The sequence below is a fragment of the Ctenopharyngodon idella genome, chromosome 6 (assembly GCF_019924925.1).
Source record: "Ctenopharyngodon idella isolate HZGC_01 chromosome 6, HZGC01, whole genome shotgun sequence".
NCBI lineage: Eukaryota > Metazoa > Chordata > Actinopteri > Cypriniformes > Xenocyprididae > Ctenopharyngodon > Ctenopharyngodon idella.
In genome coordinates, this window is record NC_067225.1 from 6,440,149 (window position 1) to 6,465,000 (window position 24,852).

The following is a 24,852-nucleotide window of genomic DNA, read 5'->3' on the forward strand; positions in this document are numbered from 1 at the left end:
TTTTCAGAGGCTGATGTTTTTAATGGACTCTTTAAACGTAGTCGAGCACGTCGTCTTTACACTGATCAATGTAATGGTTCTTAAAGATATCCATGGTCTCATTTACATCCGACACCAGGATGCATTGTGGAGATCAATAAATGTGCACACACACACAGAGAAAAAAACAGGCTGCGCTGTTGGATGAGACTGCATTGTGCCGCTGTCCTAGCAGTTTCTACAGATCAGTGACACCATAGTCTATACTGACTGTCGGTCATTTGAAATGAGGACCTTTGGCTTGGTAATCCTTTGTTGTGCTGTATTCTATTTAGTGAAAATGCTTGACAATGAAAGGGTTACATATTGCTGGGAAGATGGAGTTAAACTGTTTCTGTTGCCTGTTATCTTCCCCTCCATTGATATTCATATTATGCAAAAGGATGAAGCCACCTGTCAGAATAATGATCCCCCACTGTACTGATTCTAAACACTGTGAGAAACGAAGAATTGGCATAACCAGTTTAGTGTTATTTATATATTATTAGGCTATAGTATTTATTGATATTTTGAATTAGCTTTTACTTTTATATTTTCCCCATTCATTTTAATTTTAGTTGAGGTTTTAGTCATTTTTTTATGTGCTTTTGTCATTTTTATTTCTTTCTTTTTTCAGCTCAAACAGTTTCAGTCATTTGACAGGGCAACATTCTAATTTTAAGTTGAAAAATCAATATTATCAGAAAATCATCAGTTTTTTGTAATTAATGAAATATTATAAAAAATATTCTATTCTTTAATCAACTTGTTTTGTGAACATATTTTGTTAGAACATGTCAGAATCAATGTATCTGAGTCTCCTTGCTCCTTTTGGAGGAAATAAAAAGATAAATGATTTCAGGTTTAGATGTTAAAATGTGACAATGTTGGCTGGATCACATGTTCTCAGTTGTGCGCCCTGTTCAGGCTTCAGTTTAAAGGATTAGTTCACTTCAGAATACAATTATTGCTGATAATTTACTCACCCCCATGTCATCCAAGATGTTCATGTCTTTCTTTCCTCAGTCGAAAAGAAATTAAGGTTTTTGAGGAAAACATTCCAGGATTCTTCACCTATATAGTGGACTTCAGTGGGGTTCACCGGGTTGAAGGTCCAAATTGCAGTTTCAGTGCAGATTTAAAGCGCTCTACGCGATCCTGGCTGAGGAATAAAGGTCTTATCTAGAGAAACAATCGGTCATTTTCTAAAAAAAAAAATTAAAAAAATCATATAACCACAAATGCTTGTCTTGCACTAGCTCTGCGATCTGGACGCATGACGTAATCACGTTACAAAGGTCATGCGTGACGTAGGCGGAAGTACCGATCCAGTGTCTACAGAGCAAACATGCAAAGAGTAAGCCAAACGCCCTTTACAAAAAAAAAGGTAAAATAACGATATCGGACGATTTTGAAGTTGGAGGAGAAAATGAGTTTTTCGCCCTATCGTGGTACTTCCATCTATGCCACGCGTGACTTTTCAGCGTAATACTTGATGCATCGCAGAGCAGTGCAAGACGAGCATTTGCGGTTAAAAAGTATATACATTTTTTTTATTTTTTTTTTTAAATGACCAATTGTTTCACTAGATAAGACCCTTATTCCTCATCTGGGATCGTGTAGAGCCCTTTGAAGCTGCACTGAAACTCTAGTTTTGACCTTCAACCCTTTGTACCCCGGTGAAGTCCACTATATGGAGAAAAATCCTGGAATGTTTTCCTCAAAAACCTTAATTTCTTTTCGACTGAAGAAAGAAAGACATGGACATCTTGGATGACATGGGGTGAGTAAATTTTCAGGAAATTTTAATTCTGAAGTGAACTAATCCTTTAAAGGGATAGCTCATCCACAAATGAAAATTCTGTCATGTATGCCTTTTTTTCTGTGGAACACAGAAGAACCACAAAACATCATAAAAGTATGTGACTTATGCACTGTAAACAAGTCCTATGAATCCTATGAGATCATTCTGCCAAAGATCTCATTTGCGATATACCTGTGCAAAAACGGTGCTTCAGTGGATTGCAACAGTCATTTACAGCAAACACCATAAAGATTCTTCAAAATGTATCCTTTTGTGTTTGACAGAAAACAGCATACAGGTTTGGAAAGACATAGGGGTGAGTAAATGATGACTATATACAACGATCAGGCAAAGAGGCCACAGCCACCACAATGCTGTTTCCATGAAAGAGTGTACATGGTCTGCAACAATGCTTAGGTAGGTGGTACGTGTCAAAGTAACATCCACATGGATGGCAGGACCAAAGGTTTTCCAGCAGAACATTACCCAAATCATCACACTGCCTCCGCCGGCTTGCCTTCTTCCCATAGTGCATCCTGGTGCCATGTGTTCCCCAGGTAAGCGACGCGCACGCACCCAGCCATCCACATGATGTAAAAGAAAACGTGATTCATCAAACCAGGCCACCTTCTTCCATTGCTCCGTGGTCCATCACAGTTTGGCCGCTCAAATCCTTACGCTTGCCCATTTTTCCTGCTTCTAACACATCAACTTTGAGGACAAAATGTTCACTTGCTGCCTAATATCTCCCACCCACTAACAGGTGCCGTGATGAAGAGATAATCAGTGTTATTCACTTTACCTGTCAGTGGTCATAATGTTATGCCTGATCGGTGTATATATATATATATATATATATATATATATATAGGTGAACTATTCCTTTAAAACTGCAGACCTCTAAGACCTACTGCAAAACCTCTGAGGCACACAAAAATACATAGACAGAGACACAAAGGGGAAAGTGTTTTTTCAAAAGACTCTTTGGACACTTCACAATGGGCTGGAGCTATATGAGAAAAAGAAAGAAACATGGATGAAAAGAGTGAGCAAGACAGAGAGAAGCAGGCATGGCTTTGCACTGGCGGCCACTGTAATGCAGTGTCCGTTCTGTGCCCAGCAGATATATGCTGGTAATGTTTTTCCACTCCAGTGAATCTCAGCACATAAAAGTCAGCGGCACTCTCGTCCTCTCACATCCATAAGAGCACAGGCCAGGATCACATGAGATCGGCCTGGTGCAGCTCAGCGTAACCTGCAGGCAAAGAAATACAAATAGACCTAGTTAATGTACATGGCGCTCATCTGGTTTTCAGCGATGCACTAAATGCATAGAGGCTCATAGATTTACATAGAGTGTACAAGTAATAGCTGAAAAAGGTCGCCATTGCAGTCATTATATGATGTCGTTTTTCATTCTATCTGTGGTTTCAGAGAGTTCAAGCCCTGGAATTGTTAGTGTCTGTGCCCTGCTGGACAGTAGAGATCACAGTCAGAGAAAAAATGCCTGGGAGCTGCATTTCTGTTAAATCTAAACTCTTTTGATGGTCATTCTGACAGCAGTTATTCAGTCTGAAATGTATACAGTGCTGCAGTGATGATGTATTTTTGTAGGCCAACCCAACAAAAACCCAATAAAGTGCAACAGTTAGGTTCCGGAAGTAAAAACTCTATTCATTTTCTCCATTAGGAAACTGATTTTGAATGATAACTTATAAACCTTTAAAGACAGACCTACCGTGAGCTCTGAGGTTGTTAATCCATCATGGTATTTGCTGCTGAAGCTGTCAGCCTGCATTATTTCAGATTATTTTTAAAATAATCAAGTTTAACAGTGGAATTCCTGATGAAAAACTACATTACTCATGATCCTGTAGCTCTTTAGCCCCACCCACTCCCATGAAGCACTGCGAATGTAATCGAGTCAATCTCCTTTGGCTCTCAAAATTCTGAAATGTTTGTGTATATATATATATATATATATATATATATATATGCATATTTTACAATAAACTTAAAATATATTGTTCGAAATGGCTTTTCGAACAAGAAAAATGTAGGGTGGGACTTGATTTTGTCCATCGGGAATTGATTGGATCATTGGATGGTTGTGGTTTGCTATTGTTCAATCTAATGTGAGTAAACAATCAATCAATATTTCATACACAAACCCCAAGAATTGTCCATTTTGATTTCATTGTGACTGTAACCAAAAACCCGTTAAAAAAATCCACTGACTTTAGGAAGATGGAAACGGAAGTGCTAAAATGCTAACTTGTTTTAAGGATTTTGGCCTACAGAAATATGTCATACCTGCAGCTCTCTACTGGCATCCTCAGTACCAAAATTCATACATAAAGGAAACTAGTAGGTAAAAGATCAGATAGATTGTGTGAACAATGACTGACCCACTTTGGTTTGTTGCAGTTGAAAGGCCAGTACTAACAGAGCAGACAAGTCTAGTTTTTCTTTTAGAGTCTTTTGTGGAACTTCAGAAGCTTGATTAGTCTCCATATGAAATTTGTCCCACTGCCCTCTGGTTTGAAGTCTTAATTTCTCTATGATGTAATCTCCATAGCAACAAGGCTATCCTGTATAAAAGGAGTCCGAATTACAGCATACTGACATCGTTAATAGAGGCAGTTTATTCACACAAGTGCATACGCACACACACTCACACATATACATGTCACTTAATGAGCTGAGAAATGAGAGTGTAGCTATATTTATGCAAAATGGAAAGATGATCTTTATGTGCCTACGTCTACAGTGTCTCAATCTCGCATACACTATTAAAGAAAAACTATGCTACCTGACTGAACATATAACTCATATGGGCCTGGTTTCACATACAGGGCTTAGATTAAAAGGTTAGTTCACCCAAAAATGAAATTTCTGTCATTAATTACTCACCCTCATGTCGTTCCAAACATGCAAGACCTTTGTTCATCTCCGGAACACAAATTAAGATATTTTTGATGAAATCCGTAGAAAGCAATGAAATTACCACATTCAAGGTCCAGAGAAGTAGTAAAGATGTTGTTAAAATAGTCAACATGACTACAGTGGTTCAACCTTAATGTTATGAAGCGACGAGAATACTTTTTGTGTGCAAAAAGTATTGATTACTTAGTTACTTTTTATAGAAAGTAATGTGTTATGTTACTTTTGCATTACTTTTTCTCACCTGGGCTTGGCTTACTTGTGTCTTTTAATAACAAAAGTTCTATTTTTGGCAAATGTAAAGGCCCTTTCAAACCAAAAGTGAAATGAATAAGCCTCAGGCTGAAGGAAATGCAAATTCACGCCTGTACAGTAGAGGGCGCAGCTCAAACAAACCTTTCAGATGTGCTGCCATTCTGGATTAAAGAAGAATAGGATGCAGGAGAAGAAAGTTCAACACTTACTTTAGCAAAAAAAAAAAGGGATCATCAAAGGTCAGCAGAAAAGACATTGGTTAATAAAGTGAGATTAAATACATAAAGTATTTTTGTGTTATTTAACATTTAAGTATTGTACGTTTGCACAATATTCTGAGTATGCATTTCACAGTCTTTATTCATTCATTCATTCAGCTTTTTCAAGTGAGATGAGTAAATGCCTGCTCACATTTAGTCTAGAACTACAATGAGCACCTCTGCACTAACTCCTGATTTCTCTCAACATGGGGACAGGAGAGGTGTCAGTCAATAAATGGGAAAACAAATTAACTTGTGTAACTTATTTGAAAAAGTAACTCAGACATTTTGTTGTAAATTTAAAAGTAATGCGTTACTTTACTAGTTACTTGGAAAAAGTAATCTGATTACATAACTCGTGTTACTTGTTACCCCCAACACTGTTAAGGTCTGTATGATTTATGGCTTGATTTTGACAGGACCGATGACAAAAACATTTATACACATTCCTTATCCATACGGACAGCACAATGTGCTTATTGTTGCATTCTAATAGACACAACTTTGTTTATTTCCTCAGCAACCTATTCACGTAATTGTCACATGCATCACTGCAATGTCAGGATTTTCTTGTTGGACAGTTTGGTAAGAGAGTGTCCCAGACCATAATGTCTGTTTGTCTGTGTGATTTTTAGGCCAGCAGAACGCTCGGGAGAAGATGTGGATATAATTCTGGCTCGGCTAAAGGGTGTGAAGGCCTTTGAGAAGTTTCACCCCAACCTGCTGCAGCAGATCTGCATGTGTGGCTTCTATGAGTACCTGGAGAAAGGCATCACCTGTAAGAACCACATTTAGAATTGTTTTTTCATCATGATGCTTCCAGATTTGATTCCATTGAGACCAGTCAGGAAATGTGTTTTCAGAAGGCTAAAGGATAGAAATGAATAACACATAAAAAGTAAAGATTCTTTTTGTATATGGTTTCCAGCTATATGATTCTTTGGAGATTAAAAAAGTGTTTTGATAATGTTAAAAATTTGGGGTCAGTAAGATTTTTTAATGATGCTGGAAAATTCAGCTTTCCATCACAGGATTAAATGGCATTTTTAAAATATTTAAAATAGAAAACACTTATTTTAAATGGTAATTATATTTCACAATATTACTGTTTTTACTGTATATTTGGCAAATAAATGCATCCTTGGTGAGCATAAGCGACATCTCAAAGACTTTGGTTACACTTAATTTGAATAGTCCACTTTAGACATTCTACTAACTATAAGTAACTTTGCAACTACATATCAACTAACTATCATTAGAGTTTTAGTAGACTGTTAGGTTAGGGTTAGGGCTAGTACAATAACTTGACATGTAGTTGCTAAGTTACTTATAGTCAGTAGAATGTCTTTTGTGGAGCATCAAAATAAAGTGTTAGCAGATATTACGCAGAAAGTCTACTAATGACTGCTAGCTGACATGTAGTTACTCATAGTTAGTAGAATGTCTAAAGCGAACTATCAAAATGTGTTACCAAAGATTTTATTGTTAAACGTCTACTCCTGAATCTGTGCTAAAGGTAGAATTTGCTACCTAATGAGACAATAAGAACCACATGTTACATTAATGAAAAGAAGTAACTGTCCTGTCATCGAAATTAAGAATTCCTCTGTAATTTGCAGATCAGTATTAATAGACTCACTTTGTTTGCCTGCAGTGTATAGGCAGGGTGACATCGGCACCAGCTGGTACGCTGTTCTGTCTGGATCTCTGGATGTGAAAGTGTCTGAGACAGCCAACCATCAGGTAAGAGAGACCACAATCAGGATCATTTGAAGCCTCAATCTGCTAGGAGTCAGCTGGGATAAACAGTAGTTTGCCCTGGCAGACATCATTTGCATCCATCAGCATACAGAAACTGCTACTAAGAGCTGCTGTGAGTGGGCGGGCGGTCCAAGACTGGCCTTGTTAATAGTCTGATGTATGAGGACATTGAGGCAGGGCTGCTGGGGATGGAAGCATCTTTCTGTGAATCCTCTGGGAATACAATGAGTCACGCTGTCAGATGTGTTTACTGGCCCTAAAGCATTCATCACTTTCACACAAATGAAGAGGAATTTTCAAAGATTCCAGAAGGGTCCATGTTTTGCATATTAGAGCTTATATGTATAGAAATGTATCTTTTTTTTCAATCATTTCCACCAAATAGAAATGCAGAAAAATCACTGTTTTAAAAAAGGTTTCCTGAACACTCTCCTCGTTTGCCATTGGTCGGTCAAACAGATACCACCCCAAACACCAAAAATGTTTCTGTGTTGGGCTGGTTCAAATAAATCAATATTGGACAGTTTTTGGAGTAATCAGTCATGCTTATAGACTCATATTAAAGCTGCAGTCCGTAACTTCTGGCACTTACGTCTCGCAGAAGAACATCAGTCTACAGGCTTTCATAGACAGCCAAGGAAGTCGGGGAAGTTCACTTTTTTTACAAGCCGTTTACACATTTGGCAATAAAAAAGCAATTAATACATGAAAAGTCTTACATATAGCCCCTTTAATGTGTCCTTGCTGAATAAAAGTATTCATTTCTATTGCTTCTGACAGTCAACAATCATCAGATTTGTTTCTATTTTTATTTCTCCTCAGGAATTTTGGCAAAGTTACTTAACTGTCAGTCCCACTTTTTGAGCATAAAACAAAAATGAGAAGTAAATTAATTCTCCTGAGCTATGAATGAGCAACATCTGAATACTATTTTCCCCTCTGAGCCTGTATGCATCGTAGTATTCATATGTAAAGTATTCTGCATACTTGCCTGATTACATGCACAATTGTGCATAGAACTGACACAAGGCATCATGTTAGGTTTCCCTTTTTACACTTGTGATGCTGCCCTGCAGCTATGAATGTCCTGCACAGAGCCGAACGTGTGTGTGGTGCGTATGTGCATGTGAGAACACGTTTAATTGATGCAATATTAACAGTGTGTGTTGCTCCAGTTTCATGGAGTGATCCGTTGGGCAATATGCTATTATCACGCTCTCTGATCAAACGAACGTAAACTGTAAGAAATGTATGCTTTTATGTAATATGAATGTGTGAGCTTATGTCTTCTGATCTCGGATCATTTATGTGCAGCAATCTTTTTAAACCTCATTGAGCACATTCTCTTACAGTGTGCATAAATTTACATAAATTACATGAATTAGAAGAGTAATTTAAAGCAATAGTTCACCAAAAAATGAAAATTATTTTCAATGCAATTACAAGGACTGAGTGGTCTTTTTTAAAACCATATGGAGCTTTGCATTTAAGTCACCATTTCATCCATTTCTATTCTCCGAAGCTGTACAGATTTAGAACAACACAAGGGTGAAAAAATAATGGCACAGTTTTCATTTTGGACAAATTAGGATCTTTATAATAAGCTTGCAAAAATGTTATCATGGTCTCTCTCCCTCTTTTTGTCTTCTTAATATTTCTCCTTTTTCTGCAGGATGCTGTAACAATCTGTACTTTGGGAGTGGGAACAGCCTTTGGGGAGTCAATTCTGGATAACACTCCTCGACATGCCACGATTGTCAGCCGAGAGAACAGTGAACTTCTGCGAATTGAACAGAGGGAGTTCAAAACCCTGTGGGAGGTTTGTTTGTGTGCAAGTGTTGCTGAATGTTTTCATTAGATAAAATACCCCTACTAGCTGACAAGAAAAACAGAAATGGCTCTGTAAAAAGCAAAAAAAAATCTGACCGTGACCCGCATGTGTTTTTCTTACAGCGGGTTTTCAGTCTTTGTAGGGCAGGGAATTGAGAGGTTGTGTGTAATTGATGTGGCAGAAGTTAAAGTGCCCCTATTATGCTATTTTAAATGTTCCTAATTTTGTTTTGGAGGTCTCTTACAGATTTACATGCATCCAAGGTCAAAAAGCGCAAGTACGTTCTCGGACTCAGCCGAACGCACAAGCGCTCTTCTTTGTTAGCATTTGACCGTCCGGTTAAAAACTAGCCTAGAGTGCCATCCGCTATTAAAAACTAAGCTCAGAATCGATTCGAGAGAGAATCGCGATGCATTCAGAAAATCTCAGAATTGATCCATGAGAAGCATCAATCTATTGTCACAGCCCTAATTTACTGAGACTTGAACCCACAACCTTCGGGTTACAAGTCCGACTCTCCAAACATTAGGCCAAAACTGTAAATTTTAACATATATTCATTGACTGATTTTTTAGGCTTCCTAATATTTTTAAATGTAAAAAAATTGGACCAACAATGCAGACTAACCATATTGAATTAAACATGCAACATATAAGGTCATGTGACAAAAAATCTTACATGCTATTGGTTATCACTTCATACTATTCTTAATACTATTTAAAAAAAATAAAAATAATAGGCCGCATACAGTACATAAATCCCTGTAAGCGGTATGCCTCTATTCCATTTTAATCAATGCCACTGTGTCTATAATAAGGCACTCCTTCAGTGCTAATCACTGAGCAACAGTAACACTGGGTGGCGCTGTCTGATCTGCTAACAGCTCGGTCAGATCCTCTGGGCTGTTCAGCACAGTCATATGCCAAATCCCAGGCTTTAACAGGCTTTCATAGAGTGTGTGAATGTGTGTGTGTGTGCGTATGTTGTAAATGTAAACCAGTGGTCTCAGCAATAATCGGTTCAGGAGTCATGCGTTGGTCTTTGAAGTTTGTCACATTAACTGAGCAGAGAATTGGGGGTAAATGCATTGGGATGTTGTGAAAAAGGCAAGATATCCGTATTTATTGCCTTAAATGGATTTGGCATAGTTGTTAATTCCAAAAGCTTTTGAGTGTGTTTGGTACCGTATGATACGCATTACACAGACACTTTGATATGGTCTTTTTGTGTGTGTCTTCATGCTTGAATCTTTCCGACATGAGAAAAATAGACTAAAATTATATAAAATACAAAACAAAAAAACAACGTTCAATTCCCATCTCATAATGCTTTTCTTGATATTAATGAGAGCTTATATACTGCAGCATTCAATGATGCCCCAGAGGAGTCTTTTACTGGATATAAATATTTATTGGTCTTTATATATGCTATATACATCTTCAAAATATTGTTTTAAAGCGATAGTTAATAAAATTGAATATTCTGTCATTTACTAAACCTCATATCATTCCAAACACTTAAAGGTGCAATATGTAAGATTTTTGCAGTAAAATATCCAAAAACCACTAGGCCAGTGTTATGTATTTTTTTCACTTAAGTACTTACAATATCCCAAATGTTTCCAACTATTTGTAAATCGTGAGAAAATTGCAATTTTAACCAAGGCTCCGGGACGTGTGAGGAGTCGCCTGTCAATTGCGTAATGCCCGTGTTACCCTCGGTTTCCGGTTTTATTTTTCTCGATTTCCGGTTTTATAAACCATGGAAACACCAAAGACGCTTTAATATATTACACGTTTTAATAGACAAGGGAACAACTGTTTTGATATATTTATAGACAGAAAACTAATTATTGTTATATAGCTTAACACATTTAGTCTTATTGTTTAAATCTAATTTTCTTGATTTTTTTGCGAGTACCATGCTTTACCATGCCTCAGAGAAAAACACTATTTTGTCAAGTAGCTAACATAGCATAATCAGATGCAGCTTTATTTTTAGTAACAGTAATACAGAATTTTCTCCATCATACAATACGTTTTAAAATGAATTGCATGCCATTTATCAACACAAGCCATCCAGCATTTAATATGATATTCTAAAATCGATCTAGCTTACTGAAGTGTGTAACAAGTGTCTCACAGCAGCCACCGAGCGAATGCACAGAGTAACGTTATAACATCATTTTCAACACTCTCAAACGTATCTAATATGATAAAAAGAGCTGCGTTACATCATACTCATCACCGGAAAAGCGGAAGCAGCGCCGGCGACTGTGGCATAATAAAAGTTTCACTGCTCGTGTGTTGCGCAATCGCTCCAGCGGCCTCGTTCAGCTCCCACAACACTCGGTCCTGCTCTGCTTCATACTACAGTAACGTTAATAATCGCATCCATGAACATGATTTCTTCCCGAGTCCTATCCCGATTCTTTTGCACCGTCCGTTAAGGTGAAGACCACATGTCCCAAGATTCCGCGCTCAAACTTGGCGTCATCAAGCTACGCCTTTATTTTGTATAGGCCTTTAGCGACCTCTAGCGGACAGAAATCATACATACTGCACCTTTAATTTTTCTTTAAATGCTTTGTTCAGCAATTGAATTGGGACAGGAGCTATTAAGGTTCAAAAAATGACATAAAAGTCACTGTAAAATCACCATAATGTAGTTCACATGACTAGTACGCTATTTTTCAAGATTTCTTAAGACCGTTTAAATTGGTATTTCACAGAAAATCTTTTTCATTTATGTTAACGTACATTCACGGGTTTCTTTCTTCTTCTTTTTTTTTATCTGCTGAACACAAAAGAAGATATTTTGAAGAATGTAGGTAACCAAACAGTTGATGGGCCCCACTGACTTCCATAGTATGAAAAAAAAAAATACTATGGAAGTCAGTGGGGCCCATCAACTGTTTGGTTACCTACATTCTTCAAAATATCTTCTTTTGTGTTCAGCAGAAGAAAGAAATTCATATAGGTTTGGAACAACTTGAGGTTGAGTAAATGATATTAATTTTTGGGTGAACTATACCTTAAACATACGCACAGCTAACATTTGACATAGTGTCATCTGTGAACACCTGCTTATGAAGAATCTGTGTTCTGTATTGTAATAACTTTATTGTGCTGATCATTTCTGATCATTTCAGCATTAAACATGAAGTGACTGTGACTCAGTGTGTGTGACACACAGAGGCTGTAAGGCTTCTGTCATTAACGCCGTGTGTGTAAATAGTATCACCCGTGTCTCACAGCTTGATAGTGACCATATGTGCCATATTTTTGTTTCATATTTCACACATGCAGCTGAATAATCAAACATACAACATGAATTATGTATCAGTCTCTGCTGCATCAATGGAACAATGTGGGCGAAGATCTCTCTACTATTTTCCTCCTCTCTCTCTTTGTAAAGCTCCTCTTATTCAGATGAGTGCTCATAAGAGTGTTTTTGTTTGTGTACGAGTAGTGTGTGTGTGAATGAGGGAAAGGGTGACAGAGTTCATAAATTTGTGTATATGTGTGTGAGGTGCACCATTTCAAACCCTTTCAAAGCCTCGATCACGATGTGTACTTAACTATGAAAAAGTTTTTTAGAAACTCATATATGCATGGCTAACACATTTGTCTGCAGACTTTACACCTCATTGAAATCTTTAAAAAATATATATGCCAAATAAACAACATTTATTAGTTGGGCAGGCTAAGTATTAAACTATTAAGATCATCATGACTATGCTAACTATTACTAACAATTAACCTGTTAACCGTCATGCCCATTTTTGAGCATAGATCTGAACTTAAATGGTTGTAATTCATGAATGCTTTGAAATACAGACCTAAGGTTGGTGTCTTTTTAAAGAAGACACTTCAATGAAAGATTATTGCAGCTTCACAAAATTAAAGTATAAAGTTAAAGAAGTTTATGCAAAGCAAATATACTAAATTTATTATATATACTGTATACACACACACACACACACACACATATATATATATATATATATATATGTTGATTGGAACTTCTTAATTATTGCCCTGATGGTGGAAATGGGGATTTTCAATGCTTTAGCTATCTTTTGGGGATTGGGGATTTTCAATGATTTAGCTATCTTTTTACAGCCACTTTGTATTTTGTGAAGCTCAACAATCTTTTGCTGCACATCAGAACTATATTCTTTGTTTTTTCTCATTGTAATGAATGATTAAGGGAATTTGGCCTTTATGTTTCCTCATGTTTATACTCCTGTGGAACAGGAAGTCAATGGCTGGACAATTTCATGTTCATGATCACCCTGGTGTGCTAAAAAAAAATGTAAATATGAATGGGAATATACTTCTGAGATATTTTACTCATAAAAAATTCTAGGGGTGCCAATAATTGTGGCCAACGTGTTTTGGAGAAAAACATTTATTTCATAATGTGATTTTCCCCCCACTTTCAATTCTTTTTCTTCAATGAAAGGTTAGATTTTTGCTAATTTTATGAATTAAAGATCAAAAGGATAAACAATGCAGATTTATTTTTACAGTCATCTTTGATCATATTTACCAAGGGTGCCAATAATGCTGACCACTTAACTATAACTGTATAACTGTATATATATTATATATATATTTTACAAAATAATTTGAACTCTAAAATTGCTAGAAAATCAAAGCCATATGTCTAACCTAGTTTTATTCCAAATTTGAAGGTCATATCACGCAAATTGAGCTTACTAAAACATTTTCAAGCAACATTGTTTTGTCCAATTTCAAAACGGACTCAGGATGTCTTGAGTAATGAATTTTGAGTGTTCGATTGATACCTAATTTATGATGATTACTAAAAAAGGCAATAAAAAAAGCATGCCAAGTGTCCTGCTACCAGTACACTGACAGTTAATAGGCTAAAACTGTTTTCAGTAATTGAAAAAAAAGCTGAAATGAAATAAAATATAAATATTAGATGAAAAACTTAAACAGAAATTAGAAATGTTGCATTGAAAAAATTGAAATAAATAAGTTAAAATTAACATTACTATCTACTGAAATAAAAATAGTTTAAAGGGGTCATGAACTGCAATATTTTAGTGTTTTATAATGTTTCCTGGGGTGCACTTATAATGTTAGTATGCTTTTTACATCAAAAATAACTTTAGAAATAAAAGGCATTTTTCCTACCCTGATTTTAGCCCTCTGATTTGAACGCTTTGTTTTAAGGGGCGTGTCTGCTGTGAGACTTCAGTGTAAACACCCACTGCTGTGATTGGCTAACATCTTTCCATTTGAAATAGCTAAGTATTACTCTCTCGAAAACTTTTAGCATGTTTTTACTATTACAGCTCTCAAGGTTAACTAATTGTGAAAAGTGTTGGATTACATTTATATCTATGGCATTAGAACACTGTAGCCGATTAGACATGTTGAGCACATGAAAGCACTGATCTCGTCATTGCAACTCAATTTCTGCACACTAACGAATGCTTTCATCGTAACTAACAGTGCAAACGCATTGTAACTAAGAGATTCATTGAATAAAACAGGAGTTTTGGCGTGTCACTGATAAACTCGCGCTGTTTGATTGACAGCTCCAGTGATTGTAAAGGGAGCGTTCTTTGATCGATTCTTTATATAATTTACTCACCATTTAAATAACAGATTATTTACATCCTATTAAGAGAAACAACGTGAAGTTGACCGTTTAGTCACTGGTTTGATTTACTGACAGATAGACAAAGAACACCTGACTGTACATGAATCATTACATATCATATCAGGCATTAGAACAGTAGGAGTAACTCAGTTACTTACATGTTGTTGCATTACTGTCGAGTCCATATCGTAAAAGTCTGTTTGCAAAGCCTGCGCCAAAATGCGATTGATTTACCAAAGAATCCACAGTGAAATCGCGAATACAAATAAATAAAGCTCAACTGAGACATTCACATTTTTGAAAATAAATAACCATATTCCTAGCATTAGGATGCTTTGAAAGGTAATGCTATTTTTAGTCCTGTATCACTATTCTCTACTCGTCATCTCATTAACACGCCAGTGGGCGGGGCTAACGTTGCAATGATAAAGCAGGCGTTGATTTCTTCTTTGGAGGCGGAGTTTCACCTATCTATAGGCACATTCCAGGATCAGTCATTCGCTGGGCCTGGTATCAATAAAAGCTTTTATTGGACTAACAAGGAAGTTTTCAGTTCTGAAACTAACAGAATATTCTTACAGTACAATGACCTCTTATATATCAAAAGCTCAAAGAAAAGTTGACTTCTCAATTCATGACCCCTTTAATGCTAAATAATATAAAAAAAATTAATAAAAATGACAAATGCACATAACAAAATTAATAAAAATTAAACTAAATTAATCAAAATATTAATAAATACTTTAATAGTATATTAATAATACTAAAATAACACTAGACTCACAAAGTTCACAAATGGACTGGACTTGATCTGTGATGTGCAACAAAGTAGGGTCCTCTTAAAGTCATAAACTACATTAGTGTTTACCTGACGGGAAAAGGACTGAACTAACTGATCCTCAAAGACAGACTACCCTCCTCTCTAATGTGATAAAGGTGATTTCACTACTGCTGTAGGGCACACACACACACACAGCTGTCCGTTCAGTGTAAATACAATTTAATACCCTTAATAATTGATGAAGCCATGAGCTTTTGAGAGCCTTTTAGCAGCCCATAGTTCCCTCTCTCTCACTCATGTGTAATGCTGTGGTACAGGGTGAATTGAGTGAACGCAGCTCTCTGATTGGCTACAGCTATTGCCTAGCAACGGCGACTGAAGTCCAGTCAGATGCTCGGCCAGAAAGATCCAAAGAGCAGACACTGGATCACATTATCCATACGTGTGTAACTGGAGCGTTAGGCTGTGTGTGTGTGTGATTTTATGTCTGTGCATCGAAAGGAGAGGAGGTGTCCTGGGTTTTCCTGGATAATGCTGGGAAGTTGGCAGTGTTTAGGAAGGAGACAAGTATCACGTCCCTGTGGGATTCTCTGTCGGACTACACTACACAAACTCTTAGGGTGAGTCCCATTGGCTTCAGTTACGCCACATGCACAAGGATTTGGTGCTATTTTCATTGTTTAAATTTCAAGAAACCACACTTAAAATTGATACTGGGTTAAGACTCAGAGCCACATCAATATCATTGTGGTTTTTTAGGTTAATGATGTCAGAGGTCTTTTTCAGTGGTGGTATTGATTCTTACTGGTGCTAATCATGGTTCTGCTTCTTGATACATGTCTTGCGTACCTTCCCTACATGTGATTTTTAATGCGTTTTCAGAATGTATTTTTTTTCTTATAGGATGTTAATGATTTGATAAAGAGGCCCTGTCCTTGTGTGACTATGTGAGGTGAATATCAGCTGCTGAAAGCCGAGGATGTGCGTTGAATGTTGAGGGGCTTCTGTCTCTCTGGGTCAGTTCTGTGCCAGGCTGCAGGGGGCACCGCCTGACGGGGCACTGAGGGAGGAAGTACACTTGTTCTGTGTGCTTATATGCTGTTAATTGCATAATCCTGACTGAATTACTTAACCTATGTGAAGGCAGCCAGCTGGAAAGAACAACGTGTTATTTTGTTGTGTGTGTATATGTGTGTGTGTTGGTCTGCAAGTCTGGGGGATGGGAGAAGTTAAGAAAAAGTTAGCTTTTGTTTAAGCTTCAGGAAACAGGAAGGAAACAGGATATACAAAGTGCATTTGTGTGAATGGAACAAAGCCTGTTTGAAGACTTCAAATCAGTGGCCAAAGGAAACCATCTGCTGCAATTTGCAGTTGTAACCCTCTCTGATTCTTTAGCACTAAACATTCAGTTCACTTTATCATACAGAATGTCCTCTGGACACTCTGTCAGTTCTACTCAATGGAAACACAACGCATCAGAGTACCATGGGGCGTTGTACTGCATTTAAAGTTAATGAAGATCTGTGTTACATCAGTCAACTCAGAGACCCTTACGCTGCATTCACGTAGAGCGTCGCCGTTAACGCTTCTCATTTACTTTGAATGGGTGACGTCATGCCGAACTGAATTGTGGGTTTCGTCGCATCGCTTCACTTGCGTTGCTTGCGGCAGAAATTGAAAATTTCTCAACTTTTCATGCTCCAATGCAGGCGTCAGCCAATCAGATCGCCTTATGCAAATACCCTAGAGCAGTCGCGAGTCAATTGCGTTCATGCAACACCGGAAAGTAATGTGATTGGCTGGTGTCACTATGATGGTCGCGTCAGCACCAAGCTTCAGACACGCCCTCTGTCAAGCGTTAAAGCCGACGCCCCGTGTGAATGCAGTGTTAAAGGGTTAGTTCACACAAAAATAATATTTTGTGTCATTATTTACTCACCCCCATATCGTTCCAAACCAGTAAGACCTTCGTTCATCTTTGGAACACAAATTAAGATATTTTTGATGAAATCCAAGAGTTTTTTTTATCCCCCATAGAAAACAACGTAATTACCGTTATTCAAGGTCCAGAAAAGTAGTAATAACATCGTTAAAATAGTCCACGTGACTACAGTGGTTCAACCTTAATATTATGAAGTGACTAGAAAACTTTTTGTGAGCAAAAATAATGACTTTATTCAACAAATTTATCTCTCCCCTGTCATTCCCCTATGCTGTTTATGTCCAGCGCTTCCAGGTTCTACGTCAGAATGCCGACTCAGTATTGGCCGACGCTGATCACGTGAGCTGCACGACGCATGCGTGTGATGCTGACACAGGAGCTGGCCAATACTGAGTCGGCGTTCTGACGTAGAACCTGGAAGCGCTGGACATAAACAATTCAGTTTTGGATCACAGGAATAAATTACATTTTAAAATATATTTAAAAAGTAAACAATTATTTTAAATGGTGATCATTTTTCAGATTATTACTGTTTTTACTGAATTTTTGTCAAATAAATGCAGCCTTGGTGAGCATAAGAGACTTATTTCAAAAACATTAAAATAATCTTAACCCAAATGTTTAAACGGTAGTGTGTGTGAATGTGATTTTACAAACCATTATTTCTAAGATTTGCGCTCTCTTTCATATTTATGTGGAATTTTGTGGATAATAAGAAAGTGTCCTCATCTTGATATAAACTCTTACTTTATAACAAGGGGTGATTCTGCAGGACCCTACAGCTTGATGACTGAAAACGAACCTGCCAATTTGCTAAAAAATTATGAGAAAGTAATTATTAGCCCTGTAGTTATTAGATTTCCTTCACTGCAACTGATGAATAAAATAACTTTATTAATCAGTATTTATGAGTAAACAAGATAAGTTTACTCAAAAAGATTTATAATGAATCTAGTTCATTTATTACACCCATTGGTGGATAGGTTTTTTCCTCGTTTTAAGCATAAACCATTGAATTTCGTTCAGATTTGGTTTCATTTTTTCTTTTTTTTTTAATAAATCAACTTCTCAGCCATTTTGGGAATATGTAAAAAGATTTCCAGGTGCAGTATAATGTGTGTTTGAACTCTAGGTGAGTTTGGGCCGGTATCAGTGTTTCATTCATTGCCTGCTGTTTCTCAGCTGCATGTGGCACCTCGTCACTAATCACCATGGCGATACGGAGAGAAAAGGAACAAAAACATCTGAATATTCATAGTGATCGTTGCCAAGCCACAAAAGGCTTCAATCTGATTGGTGGAGCTCAGCGTTCTTACTACAGAGCTTTCATTTTAATGATGTAAAGGCAGTCATTTCACCTGTATGAAAATGACTCAGTACAGCTCTGAGGTATTGGGGGATTGGAATAAATTTTCATTGTGTTATTCTGCGTGTTGCAGAAATACAGGCAGTGCATGGCAGGGCTTCTCGCCCCGCCGTACGGAGTGATGGACAGTGGGGCTACAAATGACAGTGAGTATCATACGCAAACATACACACTCACACAAGACATCAATGATGATTTCTCAGCAATCTTTCTGTTTTATGCAGGAATGCCGGACAAAGAGAATCTCAACAGCGACCCTCTCAATTTTATGTCAAAAAACCTGAATAAGGTAGGATTGTCCTATCAGTTATAGTTACATGTTCCTATTCATCACCTTTACATTTTAATGGGTTATATAGAATCAGTTTTGCTTTTATTTTATCTTATTTTATTTGTTGTCTGTTAAAATGAATATTCACATTCGCTGGTAGTTGATTACTAAAGGGACCTTTGCAAAAATAAAAACTTTTTATCAGCCCAACGCACACCATCAGCCCATTTCACGCCACGTCGCGGTTTCACAGCCGCCACAGAGGAGGCGTTAAAGCGAACATAAAGGCCATGATGTTAGAGGTATACTGGACCCTTGAACATGGTTTTATGGACCCTCACTGGATCCGCCATCAGGCCATTTCACGGTGCGGTTTCTCAGCCGTCACAGAGGATTTGTTAAAGTGGACATAAGGCCGAGATATTAGAGCCTATACTGCCCTAACGAAAGCCAAATTTTGAGCAAATAGATCTTTATTAAAGGTTTAGTTCACCCAAAAATTCTGTCATTAATTACTCACCCTCATGCCATTCCAAACCCGTAAGACTTTCGTTCATCTTTGGAACGCAAATTAAGATCTTTTTGATGAAATCTGAGAGCTTTCTGTCCCTCCATAGACAGCCAGTTTGACATTTCAAAAAGTTTATAAAAAGTTTATTTAATTTAGGCTTTTACTCACATATAAACATTGATCAGCGAACATAAACAAAAGCTCAACCAAACCTTAATGATTTGCGAGAACAAACCTCTTGCGGAAGCTCAAATGTGCTTTGTAATACGAGAATGAACCTCATTGGTTCTCGCACGTCAAGCAAACATGCCTGAGCTTCCGATTACCATAACTGATGTGTGAGTTAATGAATGTTTACATGTGAATAAAAGCCTAAATTCAATCTGTTCATCAAATAAAGTGATCGCGTCTCTTCAGAAAATTTGGACTAAACCAATTTATATGGATTAAAATTCATATGGATTAGTTTTACGATCTCTTTATGAACTTTTTGAAGCATCAAAAATTACAATTACATAGCTGTCTATGGAGGGACGGAAAGCTCTCTTAATCTCTCTTAATTTGTGTTCTGAAGATGAACGAAAGTCTTACAGGTTTAGAGCGACATGAGGGTGAGTAATTGATGACATCATTTTCATTTTTGGGTGAACTTCATGGTAAAATGGCAGTGACACACAAAGGAAACAGGTTATAATATACATAAAGTAGAAATTTTAATGTGTGAGCACTGAGCACACAAAAAATTCCTGTGTGCACATGAAAAGTTTCTCATGCACACGTAATAGTTACTCATGAGTATGCAAAAAGTTTCTATATATTTTTTATTTTTGCAAAAGTCCCTTCAGGGGCTCCGTAGATTACTGCCTCTGTACTTTGGACAATAAAATAGATTTAAAAAATGTAATTTTTAATTTATCTGTTTCCTGAGAGTGACCGAAGAACAGTTTTGATTAATTTGGCAGTAATTCCCAGTTCCATCCACATAACTCAAGACCGCAGGCTGTCGTCACCTCAGTTTTATGCTAATTTGGTATAATTAATTGAATTTAAAATCCTTTGAAAAAGATCTTTTGTCATCTACACTTGCAAATTGAGTGCAGGCAATTGAATCTCAATGAATGTGTCTTGTGCTGTAGTGTGAAAATAGGCTGTGCTGAGTGTTTTCTGTGCCTCACTCTCAACTTCCTCTCTCTCTGTTCCGGATTTTGCTTCAGGTCCCATCAGAAAAGATTTTGAGGGCAGAAAAAGTCTTACGTAATGCTATTCTGGCCAGAGCTCCCCACATGATCAGAGATAGAAAATATCATCTGAAAACCTACAGGTGTGTGTGTGTGTGTGCTGACAAATGTTATATGGCACATCATATGCAATATTTATTCATTTATGCCATAGTACATATCTGTGTTCAGCGTGACCTGTATGTGTGTTTGCAGGCAGTGTTGTGTCGGCACGGAGCTGGTCGACTGGCTGCTTCAGCAGAGCTCATGCGTTCACAGTCGAGCTCACGCTGTGGGAATGTGGCAGGTGCTCCTGGAGGAAGGGGTCCTGAATCACGGTACACAACAAACACGTACTCCTGTACCATTTGCTGTCGTGACAGCCAGGTTAAAGGTAGGGTAGGCAATTTCGGAGAGGCTAGCAATAGCAAGCTAGTTTTGAAAGCATAAGTTTCCACCCTCCCTTCAGAGTGTCTCCAAAACAACACCTCCTTCAAAAAACATGAACACACACAGCCAGAGCAGAGTCTGCAATGCGTCACAAGATATGCCGTTAAATCATGTGTCAAAGTATTTAACGTAACATTACAATAATAATGAATGTAAACAACTTAAAGAGCTCTGACTTGTACCACCTGACTGCTGCAGATTCAGGATACTGTTGCCATAACACATAATTCCGAGTCTGTGAACATGAACAGCTCAGAGTAGAACGTCACGGGTTGCCATCCCTTAGTTACGGTAGTTATGGCGTGAACGCAGCATAAGCTTGTTGTTTTGGTTCAAGAGGAACTGTAAAAGGAGGCTGCTGTTTGTTTACGGTGCTCCGTGACTGTCTGTCTACAACTCTGCATAGCCTCATGAAACGCGCTGATGACGTGCGCTAATACGGATTGAATGCAATGATTGGACGAACATTTTTTGGTCCTGAGACTTCCACAGAAGATATATGTAATTTTTTTTTAATATTTAGACCACTTCTATTATTGATTGCTATCAGGATGTGAAGAGTGTTTTTGAAAAACATTGTCTATCCTACATTTAATAGCTGGGTCATTCCTACTATGCTACATTTAAAAATTTAAATCTTAGTTTTCATTTATCACAATTAAATGATCACATAGATTTTTTAAAGTTCTCTACATTGGTTTGAGTGAACGTTGAATGTTTCTTCATTTTCTTTTCTCTGATTGAAATGTAAATTTCAAATGTTTTATCGGGAATATTATTTTAACCAGTGTTGTTTTAGCAGTATTTATATACTATCATAGTATTTATTAACATTTTGCATTAGATTTTATTTGTACACTTTTAGCTTTCATTTTAATATTAGTTTGTTTTAGTTATTCTGTTATGTGATTTTGTCATTTTTATTAGTTTTTGTTTTTTAATATTTTTATTTAGCTTTATTTTTATTTCAGTTTTAGTAATTGTAGTACTTTAACTTATTTCAGATAGTTGCCGTTTAATTTTTTCATGTAGCCAATAACCAAACACACTTAAAGGGTTAGTTCATCCAAAAAATGAAATCAATGTCATTTATTACTCACCCTCATGCCGTTCCACACCCGTAAGACCTTCATTAATCTTCGGAACGCAAATTAAGATATTTTTTCACTTATATAGTGATGGCCGATTTCAAAACACTGCTTCATGAAGCTTCGAAACGTTATGAATCAGAATATCGAATCATGATTCGGATCACGTGTCAAACCGCCAAACTGCTGAAATCACGTGACTTTGGCGCTCCGAACCGCTGATTCATAAAGATTCATAACGCTCCGAAGCTTCATGAAGCAGTGTTTTGAAATCGGCCATCACTATATAAGTCGTTATTTTGTTTTTTTGGTGCACCAAAAATATTCTCGTCACTTTATAATATTAATATTGAACCACTGTACTCACATGAACTGATTTAAATATGTTTTTAGTACATTAATGGATCTTGAGAGAGGAAATGTCATTGCTGGCTATGCAGGCCTCGCTGAGCCATCGGATTTCAACAAAAATATCTTAATTTGCGTTCCGAAGATTAATGAAGGTCTTACAGGTGTGGAACGGCATGAGGGTGAGTAATAAATGACATTATTTTCATTTTTGGGTGAACTAACCCTTTAATAGTTTTAGTCAACAATAAAAACACTACTTATACAACGAAATCAATTAGGTTTTTTAATTGACTTCAAAATCACTTTACATTTTGTTTTTTCAATGAGGTCTTTAAAACCTGAAGAAAGATGTTAGCATTCCCATTCATCTCTGGGGCACCTGCTTAGCTGTCGCAGCTGAACATTGAGTACTATACTGCAGAATTACCCAGCGTGTCAAACCAAGTAATAGCTTGATAAAATAAAAATAATCCCCCATGAACTTTTTAAAATGACACTAATAAGAGCATCTGAATAGCTTCATGCACCAGATCACATGCTGTATTTCATCTCTCTTATTTTTTATGTCGACAGTTGACCATGAGCTCAGCTTTCAAGATAAGTACCTTTTTTATCGTTTCCTTGATGACGAGGAAGAGGATGCGGTGTTGCCTAGCGACGATGAGAAACGTGAAGCTGAGGAAGAGCTGCAGGAGACTCTCCTCTTCCTCTCTCAGATCGGCCCTGACGCACACATGCGAATGATCCTCAGGAAACCGTGAGTGACCAACAGCGCCCCCTGCAGTATTTATTCATTTGAAATGTGCATTTTAGTCCCATTAGGACAGGAGTGCTTGACACTCTATGTTACTATTTCATTCTTCTTGAACTCCTCCCTTCTTTCTTTGTCCCTTGCTCCCTTTTCAGGCCAGGTCAAAGAACAGCTGAAGACCTAGAGATTATTTATGATGAGCTGCTGCATATCAAAGCGCTCTCTCATCTATCTAACACTGTAAGACCTCCATACAACCTCTGTGCCTCATTTACACAGTAATGCCTGGTATGAACATACTAACATGAGCTGTGATCGTGCTGCCCCCTGCAGGTGAAGAGAGAGCTCGCTGGTGTCCTCATCTTTGAGTCACATGCCAAAGCAGGCACTGTCTGTGAGTTTTAATGCCTCTTTACTGCTTTTTAGATTCTGATTATTAACTAATACACATTTAATTACTGTTGAAAGATATATAATCATAGGTTCACAACCACTTAAAAGTTTGGGGTTTCTAAGATTTTTTAAAGACGTACCTTATGCCCACCAAGGCTGCATTTACTTGATCATAAATTAAGTAAAAGAAAAGTACTGTGAAATATTTTTACAATTTAAAATATATATTTCAATATATTGTAAAATGTAATTTATTCCTGTAATGGTAAAGCTAAATTTTCAGCACCTATCTTCCAGTTTTTAGTCACATGATACTTCAGAAATAATTTTATTATCAATGTTGAAAAAATTTTATATTTTGTGGAAATCATGAAACACTTTTTTCAGTTTTCTTTGATGAATATATATATATATATATATATATATATTTTAAACAGAAATTTTTGTAACAATGTAAATGTCTTTACTGTCACTTTTGATCAATTTAATGCATCCTTGCTGACTAATTTATTTAAATTTATGGTAACACTTTACAATAAGGTTTCATTAGTTAACATTAGTTAACTACTATAGTTAACATGAACAAGAATGAACTGCACTTCTACAGCATTTATTAATCTTAGTTAATGTTAATTTCAACATTTACTAATACATTATTAAAATCATAAGTTGTATTTGTTAACATTAGTTAATGCACTGTGAACTAACATGAACAAACAACGAACGACTACATTTTTATTAACTAACGTTAACAAAGATTAATAAATACTGGAACAAATGTATTGCTAATGGTTAGTTAATACATTAATGTTATGAATGGGACCTTATTGTAAAGTGTTACCAAGTATATACTCGTAGATTAGCTTTGTCATGTTCTCTGTATGTTTGCTTATTATATTTCAGTGTTTAATCAAGGGGAGGAAGGCACTTCTTGGTATATTATCCAGAAGGGATCAGTAAATGTTGTTATATATGGCAAGGTAATGTCAGCTTTAATTCTGTTAACTTATGTTAATGTTAAATGATTACATAACTTGTTATAATTTATGTTGAGTGGCACTAGTGGCAGATGATTTCAGACTGACTCCTGTGTGTGTTTAGGGTGTGGTGTGTACGCTGCATGAAGGAGATGATTTTGGCAAACTGGCCCTGGTGAATGACGCCCCCCGCGCTGCTTCCATCGTTCTGAGAGAGGACAACTGCCACTTCCTGAGAGTGG

At 36.9% G+C, this 24,852-nt stretch overlaps 1 protein-coding gene across 4 annotated transcripts in view; it reads left to right on the top strand.

Annotated features, from left to right (window-relative positions):
• The window catches only part of rapgef4b (Rap guanine nucleotide exchange factor 4b), a 38,592-nt gene that overhangs the window by 1,080 nt on the left and 12,660 nt on the right, over positions 1-24,852 (top strand). The window contains exons 1-13 of one of the 4 annotated variants that reach the window (XM_051897798.1): positions 2,154-2,379; positions 5,916-6,058; positions 6,935-7,023; positions 8,714-8,860; positions 18,675-18,747; positions 18,826-18,890; positions 20,598-20,704; positions 20,817-20,938; positions 23,063-23,246; positions 23,396-23,480; positions 23,574-23,634; positions 24,537-24,613; positions 24,735-24,852. The exon at positions 24,735-24,852 is cut by the window's right edge and continues 29 nt beyond it. In XM_051897798.1, coding sequence (XP_051753758.1) covers positions 2,270-2,379; positions 5,916-6,058; positions 6,935-7,023; positions 8,714-8,860; positions 18,675-18,747; positions 18,826-18,890; positions 20,598-20,704; positions 20,817-20,938; positions 23,063-23,246; positions 23,396-23,480; positions 23,574-23,634; positions 24,537-24,613; positions 24,735-24,852 — 1,381 coding nt within the window. In that variant the 5' untranslated portion in view covers positions 2,154-2,269. Of the gene's footprint in view, positions 1-2,153; positions 2,380-5,915; positions 6,059-6,934; positions 7,024-8,713; positions 8,861-15,587; positions 15,914-18,674; positions 18,748-18,825; positions 18,891-20,597; positions 20,705-20,816; positions 20,939-23,062; positions 23,247-23,395; positions 23,481-23,573; positions 23,635-24,536; positions 24,614-24,734 lie in introns of those variants that run through there. The other 3 variants (XM_051897799.1, XM_051897800.1, XM_051897801.1) reach the window with 3 other exon arrangements.